General features: G+C 39.1%; 1 protein-coding gene across 2 annotated transcripts in view; it reads left to right on the top strand.

Moving 5' to 3' along the window:
* Nucleotides 1-17,805, top strand: part of PDZRN4 (PDZ domain containing ring finger 4) — a 226,566-nt gene that overhangs the window by 175,926 nt on the left and 32,835 nt on the right. For both annotated transcript variants that reach the window (XM_079304158.1, XM_079304157.1), the window contains exons 4-5: nucleotides 10,833-11,086; nucleotides 12,586-12,688. In XM_079304158.1, coding sequence (XP_079160284.1) covers nucleotides 10,833-11,086; nucleotides 12,586-12,688 — 357 coding nt within the window. The remainder of the gene's footprint in view (nucleotides 1-10,832; nucleotides 11,087-12,585; nucleotides 12,689-17,805) is intronic.

Below are 17,805 nucleotides of genomic sequence, written 5' to 3'. Positions count from 1 at the left end.
TTATGAAATGTCATATAAATTGCAAAAAGAAAATCTCATTTTTAAAAGGACTTTCTTCCTGAGACAAAACAAAGATTACATTGCCCTTGTCTTGCTATCCCCCAGTGTGCCATGATTAAAGTATTTCATTGTCTAGGCCATAAACTTTATTTTAAAGCATGTCTATTTTAATTCATGTCCCCTTATAATTCATTGTCTAAATTCTCAGCACAGATCTGTAATCATTATTTTTACTACAGCAATATCTAGAAGACCCTACTTACTTTGTGGCTCTGTGGTGCTTGATACTATACAACCAAAGAGACAATCCTTGCCTGGGCATTTTTTTCCCAAATATGTAAATATAGTAGATTGCAATATTATTTTCAGTGTTTTAATTAAGTTGTTCATGCCATTTTTAAGATAATCAAAAGCCTGTCAGACAATTTTGTTTCATTTAGAGTAAAATTCTGTTTCTCTGAGCAGAAAGAATTACTCTGTTCCTGATAATTAAAGGTATTTTCTGCTCTGTATGCTAAACTTCACCATCTGATGTCAGTGCATGACAATTGAAAGCAGCAAGAACTGCCCACATGTAGCCAAATGCCAGGTTTTTTCCTAAAGAGTTAACACAGGAGATTTTTCAAAATCTGCTTGTATTTCAGTGATATTTGTGGTATTGCAAGGCAATGGTGCAGGGTATTCTGTGACCAGAAGACAGCACAGCCTTGGCTACCAGCAGTGCATAAGCTCAGTGCTGTATTTTTAAGCCATTTGAGCCTTAACAGCCTTGACATGCCTTGGAGAGCCTTGCAATACACCTGGAATTGCCTGGGAAAAGAAAACTGATGAGCATTGCATGAACTTCCTCAGAAATTGCTCTTTGCTGATTTTTTGAGAGTCCACTGGAGAAATGAGTCAGCTACTTCATTCTCTCCTAAAGCCTGTATGAAGGGACTTCCTGTAGCCTTCATTCAGGGAAAGATTCCCTTTGCAGATGTTAAATACTAAAGCCATACAGGAGTTGCTGCTTCTAACACTGCAGAGACCAAAATCTAAGATAAAGGAGCAAGTGAAGGATATGGGAAGAAAGCCAAAGAGGCAACAGGAATAAAACACAGGAAGGAAGTGGGGAAGGAAGGCAGAGATGAGGAGAGAGGAAGGAGAAAGACTCTAGAAGGAAGAATAGAGTTGGAAACACAGGGACAGAAATAGCAGCTGTAATTGATTTTTAGCCAGAAAGAAGCTGCAGCTCTTAGTACAGAAGATGTGTACACAGTCATAGTGCTGTCTAAATAAGATAGAATTAAGCTGGTACTAATATTCACATCCTTTATATTTTTTTCTGCTAAGAAGGAATGTGACAAATAAACTTTAGAAAGAAATAACTTAAAATATTTCTGTGTCAGCACAGCAAGCCATCACTCAGTAATCCTAAACTGAAGTAATCCTACATGAATAAATAGTCTTTAAAAGAGGATCAAAGTAGGAGAGAGAGAAACAAAGGGGAAGAAACACTCACAATTATGTTTCATCAAATTCCTTTTATATGCCTCTACCGTAGTTTCTTTTGTGTTTATTGTGTGTAGCTACAATTTTACAGCTGCTTTCTTGATGTTTAATAAAAAAAATGTTGGTAAGCCTTCCTAAAAGCTACAGGGAACTTTATGGTACAAAAGCATCTGATGAACTTTTGAATAGAAGGTAAGGTCCCATTACTTGCATTGTTTTATCAAATGAGTGGCTCCTGTGAATTTGAAAAAGAGATCTAGGAAGTTGCCATGTTCCAGAGGCATGATGAAGTTAATGTATCTGTTGTTTTGTTAGCCCATATGACTGAGGAAATCTAAATATGTGTGAGCTTGTTTAAAGTATTTTTTAAATATTTAGTCCTGTAAAACAGTGGAATGAATTTTTGAAAGTACTATTATGCCAAAAAAACAAAAAAAAAGCCAGTATGCTTATTCTGGAGTAAAGCCATGAAAATCAATGGAGAACAACAGTATCAAATTAATTTAAAGGCAGCATGAGAGAAGAATGGAATAATAATGAGACTCTCCAACTTTTGCTTCCAAATAAGAGAAACCTTTTCTAATTTCTTCAATATAAAATTTAAACAAATGTACAGTAAGAAATTAATATTAAAGCAGAGCCAGTGTGTTGTGCATTCATTAGAAAAGCAAGCAGAGGAGCATTTAGGGATCACCCTAACCTTAGCACTTTTTGTGTGGCTGCCCAGCAGGTCACTGGGTTGTGCTGGATGTGTGGCAGAGCCCAGGACCTGAGCAGGGTATCAGGCAGAGCTCAGGCCTGGCTCAGTGCTCTGCAGTTGGGTTTAATGTCTCTGCAGTTTTGCTGTGCAGTGCTGGCACACGGGGCTCCCTCCTGGCCAGGCCAAGCCCAGCTTACAGATTAGCAGGAGGAGATGCTGTGGCTGCTCTCTGTGCAGGTCCTAGGAGCCAGCCCAGTGGACATGCTGGCAGAAAAGAGCTCCCTTGCTGGGGTGAGGAGTGCTGTGGCACATGGGATGCAGGCTCCAGTGCTGTCAGAATCAGGGCAGTGAGACCCTGCTGCCTGCACTTCCACAGCCATCTGTCCTGCTCCTGCACAGCTGCAGCAGCCAGGAGTTAGTCCTCCACACTGGGAGAGATAGAGGTCTTGCTGTGCTACCTTAAATTGAATTTAAAAATTAGAGAAAATAAAGTCTGCCTAGGGCTTAACTGCATGCATTAAGTGGGGAATTTTAATATGGGCCAACAGCAGCAGTTTGAAGTATCTTACTGAGGAAAAGGTCACTCTGCCCATAAGTTATCCCAGCATTTGATCAGTGGACTCCTTTCTGAAGACTTTGAGTCTCATTATTCACTGCTTATAAAGTCACTTGAGATATAATAAGTCTTTTTATAGTAATGAAAGAACTCCCACAATTAGCCAGAAGGCAGCCATCTATCTTTTTAAACTACTCGGTTCAGAGGAGACCAGGAGTGTCAGTCGTCTGTACGTGCATGAATTGTTGTGACAGTGATAAGTGTAACATTCATGTGGCGATGCCAGCCCTGACTGAGTTCATGGAAGGGTGGTTGTTTTTTTTTAAGAAGTGAAAGAGAAACTTTTCTGTTAGCAAAATGTAGAGTATGATTCCCTAAAAGGAAAAAAAGTGACTATACATTATTTAGAGTCCTAAAATCTGCCATTCAGCCTCTTCCGTTATTATTTGGGAACTGCAGATGATTAAAGAATGTCATTAATTTGATCTCCTAAACCTTTAATGCAATTACCTTTTGAAGAGCCTCTTCTCTGAGAAAAGTACATACCCTGTAAGATAAATTGAAGAGTGAGCATGGTGAAGCAGAGACACCATGAAGTTCACAAGAGACCATAGCATTCAGTGCAAAGGCTTAGAGATAAAAAGTGTTTGTTCTGAGCACACACACTGGTCTTTGATTGTATTTTCCTCCATCATCAAAGGATTACTGTATGTGATAGATCTCTTGAGAGGTTTATTTAATGCCCTATCCCCAAACAGAAAAAGTTTGCAATGATTAATGTAATAAATGATGTTCTAATTCTATCAAGAAGTAACACAACGTATTTTATGCATGCCACAGCTAGTTTAGTCTTTATTGCCCTCAGGCAGAATCTTAATATCATCAGAAAAACTGTTTGTCAATATTAAAAGCAATTTGCATAGTAAACATACCCCAGCCATGCAACATTACCATCTGGGTTAGCTGAGCATTGGTGCTGGTACCAGGAGGAGCTGGTGAAGCAGACCTCGTGTGTTCAGCTCTCCAGCTGTCACCCTGGGAGCATGACAAGTGCCAGCATCCCATCCTGTGGGGAGGGGACAGGTTCAGTGAGAGGGCAGTGGGAGGTCTCTGTAGAGGGGAGTTCAGGAAAGGAAGGGTGGAAAGTTCTGGAATCAGGAGGCGTGAGAGTCCTAGGGAGTAAAGAAGGGCCTGCACTGAAAGAAAAAAGAGTGAGAAGAGCTAGCAGCCTAAGAGAGAGCAGAGGAAGCACAGCAAGGGAAGGAGGAATGAGGCTGGGAATTAAGCTGGAAGAGCATGCAATAAAGATGATTGAAACTAGTCACAGTCTGCTGGGCAGAATGAAGGAGTTGGAAAAAGATAACAGCAGCTCATCACAAATACCTATCTACCAGCAGTTGTCTCCAGGCAGCTCACTCTGAAATTAATGCAGTAATTCTTGAATTTATTTTGGTGATTTCATTTCACTCACAAGACAAATGCAGATAACACAAACCGGGAGAATTGCAGGTAATAGTGTGTTCTCTCTTTCAAAACTTAAGTAAATCTTTTCTGAGCTCTTGTACTTTGTGAGCTGAACTTTCTGAGCTGTCCTAATATTGTTGGACATCAGCATTGGATCTTTGTGACGTGCATTGCTCTAAAACGCAGTGATGATTTGGAGGAAATATTCTCCAGTTACAAACACTGCCAAGCCTCATGTTATGAAGTGTAAATATTAAATTTGCATTTTGGCTACAAATTAAAGCTGCTAAGTGATGATTTGAAACTTGTTGGGGCAGTGATAGTTATCCTGGAGATGGTGAATTGTAGCATCCAAGTGATCTTTAAGAGATGTGCCAAGGTGAGGACCCAGAGCTATAGTCTTCAGGGATAGAAATCTCCCTTACAGCATGAAGGAGATTAAGATGTTTGCAAGCATTTGTAATGAATGACTACTATACCTCACCCAGCCAGCTAGAAGCAGGCTACAGCCACTCATCTAAAACACAATCCATTTCCTATACTCAATACCGTAAATGTAGTTAGGCAGTTAGGCAATGCCTTTGTGATTTAAAACCCTAAACCTCCCCCAGAGTTGGGGGGGGCTCTTCAGTGACTACTTTACTTACAACAGACTTGAATGCTGTTTTCAAAGCATAAAGCATGATTCTGCACACAAAATGTTGTGACATGCTTCTAGCAGTGGTTTTGTTTTATTTAGAGGTGATTGGGTAGAGAAGGCAAAATCATGAAGAAAAAAGATACTGAGTTTCTATTTGTTGGAGAACCAAACTTTCACAAGCACAAGGTATTAGTTACCTTGCTCACTAGTTTGCTGTTTTAACTGCAGATGTGATGAGACCTATTTGTCCATTCTTGGTACATCTGCCTGGGACATTTTTTCCATTCCAGTTTAAAAGTCTTCTGAATTCCCTAAGACAACTTGTTAGGCAATACTTCCAGGCAGTGTCCAGATCTTTGCTGGGGTCTTTCCAAACTATGTCCTGTCCTTTATAGAGAGCAGTTCTAGCTGTCAGACCTGCCCACAAATGCACTGATCTTGGTGAAAAACTCTGACAAAATGAAGCATCATCTTGAGGTTAGTTGGAAGGACTGTGCTTTTTTTCCTGATAACTGCTGTTTAAATGATCAAAATTGCCAAGAAATCACAGGGTCGTCTCCCTCTGAGAAGAAATTTTACAGAGTGGAAATAGATATATCTTCATGTTTTCCTAGTTTTTGTAACTTTTATTTTGTTTTGCTCAGATAAAGGCTTACCCATAGGCTTTTCAGCCATAGTACATTTCTGCTAATTACTGGGAAATAGAGGCTGTGTGATGGTTACACACAGAGATGCACAGAAGGCTGGAGTACTGGATGTTGCCTGGGCCTATCCAGTATTGTAGAACCAACTACACAAACCAGCTATCAAATAGCACAAACCTAATCTCTACAGGTAATAGAGATGTAATTCTTGTTATAAGCCTGTGGTTCAGCTGGAGGGAAGCAGCCAGAGCCTGCCTGTTCAGCAGCTTGTGTAGCTTTTGGGAACGATGACAAGATTTCACAGTCAGGGCAGCAAAGGATCAAATTGGAACAAGAATCACTTAACTCATCTGGCCAAGGAAGAGGAAATGTCATTAACCAGCATAATAAAAGTTGTCCCTTTACTGAACTTGCATGAACCCTGACCTAGATAGTGGTATTGGATGATGGCTGAATTTGCTATCTTTCAGATTACCTTGCTGAAGAAATGCAGCTTAGTACTAAACTGTAACCTAAATGTCAGTGTGTCAAATGGCCTTTCTGTAGAAGAACTATCACGTGTGTGTTAGCAGAAGACTCACAGTGTCCTCTCCAGCATGTATGTCACTGGGAGCTCACAAGTGCACTGCCAACCTGTCCTGCCCGGGGAGCCTCACAGCTGCTGGCCTTCAGCAGTGGAAGTTTTCTAGAGTTTCTGTATGCCAAAAGCTGTAAATCTGCAAGGAAGCTGGTATGTTTTTAGTCCTTTTTTTCCCTGTTGCCTGCAGTTAAGAAGAGCTCAAATTCCTGTCCTAAAGAAGGAGTGGTCTAACTTTAGGACAGTGTTTGATCTTTGTGCCAGTCTGCTGTCCAAGGATGCAGCCAGGGAATGGTAGCTTGGGTGTATTTAGGGTGAGAGATTGAAGGTGAAGAGACTGATGTGATGAGAGCAGATTTAGCACCTGTCAGGTCAGGGGCATCTTCTGCATGGGTGTTGAAATCTCCTAGGACAGTGAGCCTTGTGTGAACTCCATCATCATGTCAGACAGCATCTCTGTCATTTAGCTGGGAAAGCTGTGTGTCTAGACATCTCTGCTCTTGCAGAACACTTCAGTTATTCTTCCCATTGCCTTTACTGAATAAATGAAGCGTCTCAAAGGATTTGACTTCAGCAGAGCTGATCTTAAATTTAAGCTTGCATATGCCAGATATTTGCTGAGGATAGGAGGTTATCTCATGAGCTGCTAATACAACACCTTTTGTGATGGTTGCATTTGCTTGGCTATGCATACATTTTCCCTTTTGTTCCTTTTTTCTGCTGTTTTCCTTTTTCTTTTAATATGGAAAAAGTAAAGACCGCAGGAAACATTAAAGTTTTTTGGATCTTTCATTTCAAAAATTCTGTCTAGTATTAAATGGTCAAGAGCAGAAAAGTGTTAGAAGACAGACAAGGCAGTTTAAATTTTCAGTCACAGGCACTAAAATCCTGGAAGCAATCTTCACTGAAGGACTGATTTTTCTTCACCTTTTCTTTAGCACTCATACTATGAAGATAACTTAACAACCATTTGTCTACATATTTTATAGTCACTGTTTTGCTATTTAGTCCTGTCCTTACTTCTCTGTTGCCCATCTCTCTGTGTGTGGGAATAAGCCTGTGTACACTGGTGCTGGCATTAAAAGTGGCAGTTGGCCAATGTCAGTTGATGTTTGCATGAAAGACAAAGCCCATTTCCTTGTTTATTTTCTGATGGTGATGAAGTTTTGCATGTGGCTGGGCTTAGAGCAAGAATCCAAGGGGGATGGCAGAGATCCAGGCAGTGGCCACCAGTCACTCTGGGGGAGATTTTGACAAGTGGCCCAGACTTTGCAGTGTGTCCAATAGCCAGGAACAGGGGGAGAGAGCTTTCATTAAACAAAAGCTTAATCAAAGAGGGCAGGAGGATGGTTTACATAAGAAAAAGATATATTCTTTACTTAACATTCACAACTTGCTTGTGGATTAATTAGCCCATCTGCTACAACAAATGTATTCCCTTGTCTTTGTGTTGACTGTTAAAAGTGACTGATTTTTCTATCCACTTAAAATAGTACCCTGGATTCCACTGAAAGTAACCTTTCAGAGGCAAGGAATTTATTTAATCATCCACTAAGAACCTGTAAATGGCTTGCTATAAATAAGTGCTCAGCTGCCTTTGGCTCCCAGGATAACTATATGTGAGTGTTAAGTAGGGGGTATAAGGCAGAGAAAGAAAATCCTTAAAGAATCTGCATGAAGAGTGCTTCCACCCCCATCTCTAGTACTGGCTTTAGGTTTTTTAAAAAATTCTCTCTTCTCAGCCCCAAGTGGGCAGGATAGCTGCCAGCATAGAGTAATTCAGCTATAGATTTTCTTCTGAGAAAGGAGGCATTTGTAAATTAGGTGACCTTTATGGAGATCGACAAAGTGTGTTGATCAACTTCAAGTGACAATTTAAACAAGTGTGGGGTCCAGTGTGCTTGTATTTCATAAGAAACCAAATAAAGGAGAGAAGTGTTTAAAGTCATCAAATTAAGTAGACATTTAAATGAAAAAAGAGGTCAGCCATAGGTTCCCAGGATAAATGAATATGTGTATCTTTTTTGATTTTCCATATTCACGTGATTTCAAAATATTATTATTCTTTAGAAATAAAATTTGCATGTAAATGCAAATGTAAAGGCATTACTGTGAATTTATGTCTATTTCCTCAGAATAAGTGTTAAGCATTGACTGATGTAAATAGACAGAGCTTCTGGTTTTCAAAAAAAAAAAAAAAAAGAAAGAAAGGTTTTTGTATGCTATCCAAACATCTTTTCGATTTGTTGATGTGGATCTGTGATAAAATGATATCTTGTGCCAAAATCCACGTGGTTCAGCTGGGATACAGAAGGATTGTGTGTTTTATACTTGAATAGAGGGAAAAAATTGATACATTGCTATGTGGTATTTATTCCCAAGCATTTACTTTTAGGAGAAACACCATAAAGTTATCTGAAGCGTAAAAAGTATCAGAAGGGACTGGGGAGTCAGGAAAGTAATTTTTCTATTCTTAGGGCCTTAGGAATGAGAGTTCCTCAGCCTGCAGGACACTCTTGTTATAAAAATCACAGACACTGAAAAATTGTGTCCTTGATAGGATCTGAGTTAGAAACAAGAATGAAGCAGAGACTGGAAGAGTGGCTAGAAGACCCAGGCTTGAAGCTTTATCTCTAATTGCCTCCATTAGTCTGAACACCCGGGCAGTGTGACTTGTGTTATCAGAGAGGGTTGGCAGAAGCTCTCTCCTTGGGGAAATTTCTTTGGTTTTCTTATAACTTAATTTGTTCTTTGACTTCTCTGACTCTTCCTCTTAGATACTGATATTTATCCTCTTAGAAACTAATATTTTTCCATGCAAATTAGTTTATAATTAGGTTATAAGTTTATGGATGATAGTATAAATGATAAAATTATAACATCAAATCTTAATATTTTTCCTTTGGTTATCAGACAGACCAAAATACACATTGAGCTTAGGTGACCAACCTAGCTGCCTTTTGAATTACCTGGTCACAGTCTAGGCTGCAGTGGTGTGGTACTTTTGGGTGTCCCAGGCATTCGACATAAGGAGCTTTGATATTTTATATGTATAGAAATGTGTTCAAAATTTGCAGGCTTCTCATCACAGCATACAGCATCAGGGCTAGATAGAAAGATAACTGATCTTCACACTGGTGGCTACATCACAGTGTGGCTATTTTGCATGTCCTTGTGAGTGACATGGACATGAAAGTGCTGATTCTTTGGAAGTTAAGTCAAAGGGAAAATGATGCTTCCTTGTATTTGTGCACATATTCTGGAAATGTATTGAGTTGATATATACATGAAATTAATGGTCAGCAGTATCCTAGCCATGCACATAAATATTGCATAAGCCACGCACAGGTTGCTTAAAAATATTACTGAAGGCTGCTGAGTTACTGAGGCCCTTTTGAGTTTGCTGACATTGTTCCTGTTTGCTTTTGTCCTTTTTGACAAGAAATTTCCAAGAATTTCTTGAATGAAGGTGTGATGTGGCAAAGAAATTTTCATTTCAACCACTATTTGCAAACATTGGGGAAAGGTAATCTATGGGGTCTGTCCCATTTCTGAGGAGGGTTTAGGCTTAGTTCATTAAGTTTTATGAAGTTTTATGACTCATTGTCTATAAAAAAAAAGATAATTTGAGCATGACCTTGCAGCAGAATCCTACTTCTGATTTGCTGGCTGTGTAGAAGTTTTCCCAGGAGTATAAATTTTAATCAGGTTTGGGTACCTTCTGATAGTCACATTTCTTACTAGAAAACCCTACCTCTCTCCCCCAGCACAGGATCATCCCATTTCCACAGCAGCTCACAACAGTTAGTTCCTGTGTGGCAGTCATCAGTGGTCCCCCTGCTCTGGAAACGGTGGAATAGTATTTTCTGTGTAAGGATGTTGCACAGCCCTGTGTTCAAGGGCTTAGCTATTGACTGCCATTGACCAATTAGCCTTCACATTTGTAGAGGGCTGATGCTTGCAAATCTTGCCCCAAACACCTGAATTTGTATAAATTTAGCATAATCAAACCTTACAGTTACATTTGTCATACCCTAAGGTCTCATCTAGATCAGGAGGAATTTGCTGCTCTGCCTGTAGCAGAGAGAAACCTTGGCACAGTCTTTTAGTTCTGCCAAGCTATGCTGCATTTGCAATGTAATTTTCTCTGGTTGATTATTTGTCTGTTCATAGCAAATTATTTATTGAGTTAGTTCTCTTTCCTTGAAAGAGCAGCTGACTGTGCTAGTCAAATCTTCCTATCTTTAGTCTTAATGGTTGTATAACAGCCATGGCAGATAAGTGACAAAACATTGAAAATTGGCCTTGTTTCTTTTTAGACATCAGAGACATGTTTATTGACATCTGCATTAATAACTGTGCTATGCCAGAAATCCTTAAAACAGTTGCACGCCACAGAAAATGCTGAAATACAAAATTAAGACACCTCTCCTATTTTAGCTGTGTTTTACAAAGCTAATAAAACAGGATAATAAAAATAATTTTAAATTACTTTCTAAATGTTGTTTCTTTGCTGTGTTTGAATTCCATTGGGTGGGACAGTTATGGAAGAGTTCAAACCATTTATAATTTCTGGCAAAGATTAAAGAACTTATTTCTCCTCCCAGCTATATATTCCATCCTGTGTGGATACCAAAATATGCTCATCAGTGTCCTCAAGTGGCTTCATGTACTGCACAAATAATTCCCCTGTATTTTATACCCATGTTTTTCTGCTGCCTTTTCTCTCACCTTTGCTGTATTTTCCTCTTTTTCTCCAGGTCAATGGGAAGGACCTGTCCAAGGCCACTCACGAAGAAGCAGTGGAAGCTTTCCGCAATGCCAAGGAGCCCATTGTGGTTCAGGTTCTACGACGAGCCCCAGCCACCAAAGCCCACAGCAGCTCTCAGGATGTCCAGCTTATGGATGCCAGCACTCAGACTGACATCACCTTTGAGCATATTATGGCTCTGGCCAAGCTAAGGCCCTCCACGCCACCAGTTCCTGATATCTGCCCTTTTCTACTTTCAGATAGGTATGCTTTATCTTTTCCTGCAGTTTAGCTGTGGGATTGAGGCATTGCAGTGCTGGTCTTCTAGCCTTCTCCTGAAAAAGTCTCAGGAACACTTCAAATAAATAATAAATGTTGTTGATAACCACTATCTCATTCAGGCTTCAGCAACAGCTTTCCTAAACTCTGCTTGTAGATTAGAGCTACAGGAAAGAATATCAGCCATGTTTCTTTGTGTCTGTGTGTCTGTTCATCCAAAGCTAAGCCCTAGTGAAGAAAAACACTTCTGTGTTCCAAAGTACCAAAAAGACTTCTTCAGACCTAAAAAGAGCTTCTCTTATTTTCAGTTCTGCCAAATTTTTTCAAAAAAAAATGAAGGAAACAAGTGATTTAATATAAAGGTCCCCTTATCAAAAGCAAAACAATTCCAAAAATATTGGGATCAAAAGTACCATTTCATCTGTCACATGTCAAAATATATTAATTAAATTATCTCTCATTGGAACTGAATTGGTTGCAAACACCAGCAGGTGGTGCTTATACATAAATAGGGTGTAGGGTTCTTCCTCTTTTGACTCCACCTCTACAATCATGTAGTGGGTGACCCTACAAGACCCTTTGTAGCCTGCAAAACTATAGCAGCCCTAGCGCTTTTTTAATGATCTGCTGGTGTGTTGTGTGTGTCTGCAGAATTGATACTAATCCACTTTTGACTATGATGGAGGTATATTTTTAGAAGTTCTAGGTTAGATTAATTGGGGTTACTACTGACTGCTTCACAGCAAAGAACAGGATACATATATTTCTGAGTTTTTACTGGCTATTTCTAAACTGTGGGCTACTGTGATTGAAGTTCCCATGCCCTCAGCATGGGGAAGAGTTTTCAGCCTCTGCTAAGATAGGTCCACACTGGACACTGCATGGCTGAGATCCAGCCTTGGGTCTAAAGATATTGTAAAGACTTCATTCTTTGTATTTCAAGCCCATTTAACTACAGTTTGCTGACATTTGAAACTGTGCAGTTGCAGTTGCTTAAACACAAGAGGATAATGCCAGTTATTTTACACAAATTCTTGAAAGTTTGTGAGCGTGTTATGGCCTGTAGATTGTTTGAGACTATGACCAGATAATTAGTGAGTTGCCCTCAGCCATGACACAGCATCTGAATCTGGAGTTACATATCTTTATGAGTGTAAGGAATCCAAAAATGTCACAGTGAAGCAGTTTGATGCAAACCAGACTCTTTTAAGAAATCATCCTGTGTAAAGCTGCCTAAAGGTGAACCCAGCAAAATGAACTCAGCCAAAGTGTGAGCTTTTGCAAAGAAAACAGCCTGTGCCGCTTTTTGGTGCTGTTCCTTTTAGGCTGTCAGACCATTCAGAGTAGCACTCCTGAGATAAGAAAACTGTGAAGTAAGGCTGGGTTGCCAGTGGGGTGGGGGGATGAGGTGGGCTTATCACCCTTCAATTTAAAAACCCCATAATGTCTCATCTACTGTTATTGTACTGCTTTGTTCCATATAGCTGCCATTCTCTTCACCCCGTGGAGCATGAATTTTATGAAGGTAATGAGTATCTTTCCAGCCTGCCTGCTGATGCAGATAGAACAGAGGACTTTGAGTATGAGGTAAGATCACGGGCACACTTCGCCCTCTCTTTCTGTTAGTACAGATATGGCATTTACAAGCTGATGGCAGGCTCCTCTGAGAAAAAGAAGACTGGGAATACTTAAAAATCATCACAAAAGGCAGTTTTGTGTTGTACTTGTGTGATGTCACAGGATTTAATGGGGTTAGGCTAAAGATGTGAAATTTGAAAGCAGAATTCTGCAGTGGGTGACTACATACAAGTCTAGGAAGCTTGTTATGCATGTTCTGTCTTTGTGCAGTGGAGACTGCAACTCAAATGCCTCTCTTAGTAGATTTAACACTTTAAAGCAGACCTTTCCACAATAACAAATGATTACTGAAAGCTTAATTGCTTTCCCCCTCCTGCCTCTAATTTTTTAGAATCAATTGTTCTTGTATTTCATGCCTTAGAAATCAGTCTTCTAGATATTTGGGTATGTGCTTGAGTAAGTTAGTAAGTTAGTAAGATCACGCCTCAAACTGGAAAATGAATATAGTTTTTATTACTTGCTCTTTGATATTTGACACTGTAAGTATTGCAATTATAAGAGACTGTGCTCGGTACCACAAATCTCCCTTTGCTGCTAATGTATTGCACTGTCTGGTGACAAGGGTGGATGTGTTTCTGAGTCACTGGAAAATCATTATGTGAAGCTTCCCAAAATGATAACATGTGATTAGTGATGTTGCTCTTCATTAGATTTTCATTTCAATATCTAAATAGTCTACTTGTCAGTCAGTCATTAGCTTTTCATGTTTTCCACTGTCATCTGGTAACAAAATATTTATAGGGACAGGCATAAGAAGCAGATGGTTCTTTTTATTATTAAACGGTGCTGGGTCTTTTCGTAAGTTCAAGTTACTGTATTTTAAATAAGAATGATTATAAATAATTAAAAATATTTTTAAAAATCTTTAAGAAATCCCCTGTTTGCTCTACCTTAAGAAAGCTTTTTAGAGGTTTCATATAACTGGATGGCATTTGGAAGTTAAATGAAAGGTGAAAGCTTTGGCAAATATGCAGTGAGTTCACTTTTATTGTCTTTAGCATCTAAGGCAGTCAACTGCAAGTTCAGCCCATTGCTCTTCTAGCAGACAGGGGAATCTGAAAAATCAAATAACGCCTACTTAGTGAATCTCATCAGAACAAACAAACTTTTATTTGAACTCCTTAAAAAATCATTGCTAGAGATAAGTGAAATTATTCTTTCTTCCCAGTTGGATTTTGGTGCAATATCTCACAGCATAAGAGTCTCAGACCTTAAGTTCTATTTTACTCCGCCTGTGTAATATAATATTAAATTCCTCTGTCAAGTGTGTTTGTTCATGATACTTGCTCCTGAAATGAAATAGAAACTATTTTTTCTGGTAATATTTAAATTAATTAGTCATGTAAGCATCTAGAAAAGATTTTTTTTTAAACGGTAAAAAAGAAATAATTTTCACCATTTAATAAGAACATCAGTGACAGTTTTAAAGGGTCTACCTAGTGGAATCACGTTCTCTTTGTAGCTATTATTTATCCCTAATAATGGCTGGCATAAATATTGCAACAACAATAAGTGTTTGGGCAGGTTCTCAGTTACCTGCATTCTCTGCTAATCACATCATAGTCATTAATTCTCTGTCAGCTGTGATTCAGTTGCCCAAGGCATATTCACTGAGTGACTGAAATCAAGTGTTTCATGTGAAACTTAAATGGGAAAGAAACTGTCTAGACTCCTTTTGAGAAGAATGTTTTCTACTAAATATGTAAGTTTTTAAGAATATCTCATAGCGTTTAATTAGCAGAGCTCTAAACATGAAAGATATTCCCAAAGTTTAATCCCATATGGTAATATGGTTTAGGTTACTCACTGATTGTATTATCTGCTATTTCAGGTCTTTGTTAGACATTATTAGGCTCCCTTGCCATAACTGAGAGCCTTTTCCTCAGAGTTGCATATCTCCATCCCAAAAAAGAGTCTCGGAGTCAAAAGGGACTCCCCAGCTCCTGTTGCCAGTCCTGAGGAGATGCAGCAGGACAGGGGATGGGGGAGATAATACTCCAATGCTGTCATGGTCTCTACAACAGTTCTGCCTTAGGTATACTCTGCTGTGGCCACTCAGTTCCTCTGCATCTTGCTCTGATGTGCTCTGGCCTCTCAATGATGCCAGTATTACTTACTGTGAAACAAATGTGGGAAGTAATCAAATGTTTTTTTTAAATAGAATTTTAGAAGTGTTGCTGCCTGACCATATTTCCAGCATAGCTCCACAAGTGGCTCTGCTGTGGCAGTAGCAACAGGGAAGGAAAAAAATGTTCAGGTATATGGGAAGACAAAAACTGGCAAAATATGAACAAAAATAATTACTGTCCATCTGATGCCAAATGAATTTTTTGCTTTTATATATTCTTCATATATTTGTAGCTCAGAAGACTGTTATTGTATAGTTGTATAGTTCCTAGCTAACTCCAGCATTTTTCTTACCATGATAGAGAGAAAGACAAAGCAAATTCCAAAGACCCCATTCTAATCTTGCTTCTTCTGGGACCAAGGACGAAGTACCCTCCCAGGACAGTTTCCTATAAACAACTAGAAGAAGGGGGCTCCAGAAAAGGTTGAACCAAGTGGGTGAATTACCTCATCACCTGTGCTTCTAACTGGTGATTCCTGGCAATATGTTAATTTGCTAAACTTAGAAAAGAGTATTCACCCTATGTGATGTGGGCATTTTTCCTCACTTTCCTCTGGAGGCCTCCAATTAAAGATCAGTGCTTTTATATTACTTCCTATATTAATATTGTCTCAAAAGTGTGGTGCTTTGTTTCTAGATTTTCAACTCATCATATCCACCATCTAAGGGTGAAAGCAACATGGGAAGGGGTGCAGAAGCCCTCCTCATGCTACCCCTCAGTCTGCAGGCTGGATGGAAGAATCACAGAGTGTTCTCTATCTTACCCTGATTGATTTCTCCTGTGTTTAGGAGAAAGAGGTTTATTGTTAATTCTGTACTGTATTTAGAAGGAGGATTTTGTCAGTATTTCTTCATTTTATCATTGTTTTTTTAATTTGTAACAACTTTTTAGTTGAACTTTAGCTAATCACAACTTTTCTGGTGTCAAGAGCACGGTTCCATCTCCAAAATGCACATTAGCCTTCCCATACAAAAATATGGAGATGAGTAGCTCACAGGTCTCCATGGCAAACACAAAATTTTAAAATGGATTAGAAACCAAACATGGAGATTTCAGAAAGGAGTTGAAACAAGATAATGAGCAGAAAAAGAACTAGAAAAACACTTCATTATTTCATATAAATGGTTTGTAAATGAAGAATGCATCAGTTCTGAGACACAAATGCAAAATATGCAGCCAAATTAGGAAGCATAAAAATAAAATGACAAGCAAATAGGATGCTGAAAACAAAAATGTTTTCCAAGAAAGGGAATGTCCTGAAAAACTCTGATCACTTTGGTTCATACGTGCTAGTATTTAAGTACCTGAGTAACCACCATAAGAGACCAAGAAGAGGATCATATATGACAGCCAGCACTGGGGATATGAAGATACTCTTGCAGTGGTAGGATTAGACACTTACAAGACTCTTCTACTCAGTTGTAAGCTAGAAAAGCCCAGTGGGCTGTGATCAGATTGTCACAATGCAATGAACTCAAGTATGAGCCAATGGCCTTGGAAGGATTTACTCCCAGGGAGGCTCATTAGGCTCTGTACAGTGCCACACTTTAAACAAATGGCTGGGAAGGTGATGAAGCTGGGGGATTTTCATTTGTCAACTTCAGCTTCCTTATGATGCTACTACAAAAATTGTCCTAAAGGAAATCTGAATTGCTGGTAGATACTTAGATGAAGGCAGAGCTAGCATCAGTCAGTGCTGGCAGAAAGTTATCAAAAGATTTGCAATTCTTGCATAGCCAGATACTCACGAGGACTTTTAAGAAGTGGGAGTGGGCTGATTTGTAAGTGCTCCATTGGACTTGCAGTCAATATCACTGAAAGACAGACAGAGAGACTCAGGACAAACCCACCTAACCTGACCATGAGTGGCTTTCTGCTTCTGGAATTATACCAAGTGAGTTTAGATGATTGTCACACTTGCTGGTACCGATGAGGTGAAATGACTAAAAGCATCAGAGTTCTCAGTAAATCTGTGTTAAACATTTTTCTAAAATTTGGCCTTGCAAGAAGAATAGAGGGTATTGGTGCTAGGGAAGAGTAAATAAGCTAATGGTTCACACTTACTTAAAAGCATTTCTGAACCTATTCATGAGAGAGAAACTTTTTGTATTTGGTTTGGGACATTAACAGTAATACAGAAATTAAGGGGGCAGAGTCATTTAAATGTTGGGACAACTAAAATGGGTAGAATAAAAAAGATTAAAAGACTGTTGTAAAGACAGAGCTGGTCAAAACAAAGTGTCACTGATGTCTGGTCCTACAGATTCAGTCTAATGAGACAAGAAAATAAAATGTTAAAGTAGACACAAACTAGTAGTGTTGTTTAGTCAACAGGTCCTTATCCAGGGGCAGAGATCTTCATACCAAGTATGTACTGAGGTAGCTTTTGAGCAAAAGCAGAGTGGGAGATGATTGTTTTCTTCTGGGGGATTACAGCTTTTAAAACCTCACATATCTCAGATAGTAAAAGATTCTCATTTACAGCTGAATGCTTCTTCCAAACAGAAAAGCAGACATCCTTGAGAAGGAATAGCAGTGGGTTGTATTTTCTATTGTTGCATATATGAGGAAGACTAGACTTAAATTTGCTGTCAACATTGAGGGATTGTTTTTTGGAGGAAGGTTGGATGTTAGTCAATGCGGACGCACAAAGGAAATCAGAATAATTTCCTAAAAAACTTTCCAGCTTTGATTACTTTCATTTTTAGGCACAAATGATTGTTTCAGCTTTCAGGAGCCTGGATAATTATGTGAACACTCCATTGTGTCAGGAGGCAAACATTTCAGAGTGAAAAAGGCAGAATGGCAGCCATTGTGTTCACCCACCTGTGTCTGATGACTTTTGTTTTAATTCATGCCAGTGCTAGTCCTGATAGATTGGGACAGTTTTAAGACCAGTACTTCTGAAAAATTGCTTAGGGTAGAGTTGACCCTATA

This window comes from Erithacus rubecula (assembly GCF_903797595.1).
Source record: "Erithacus rubecula genome assembly, chromosome: 4".
Lineage (NCBI taxonomy): Eukaryota > Metazoa > Chordata > Aves > Passeriformes > Muscicapidae > Erithacus > Erithacus rubecula.
The sequence above is the reverse complement of the archived record's forward strand: the minus strand, read 5'-3'. Positions and strand labels throughout refer to the sequence as shown.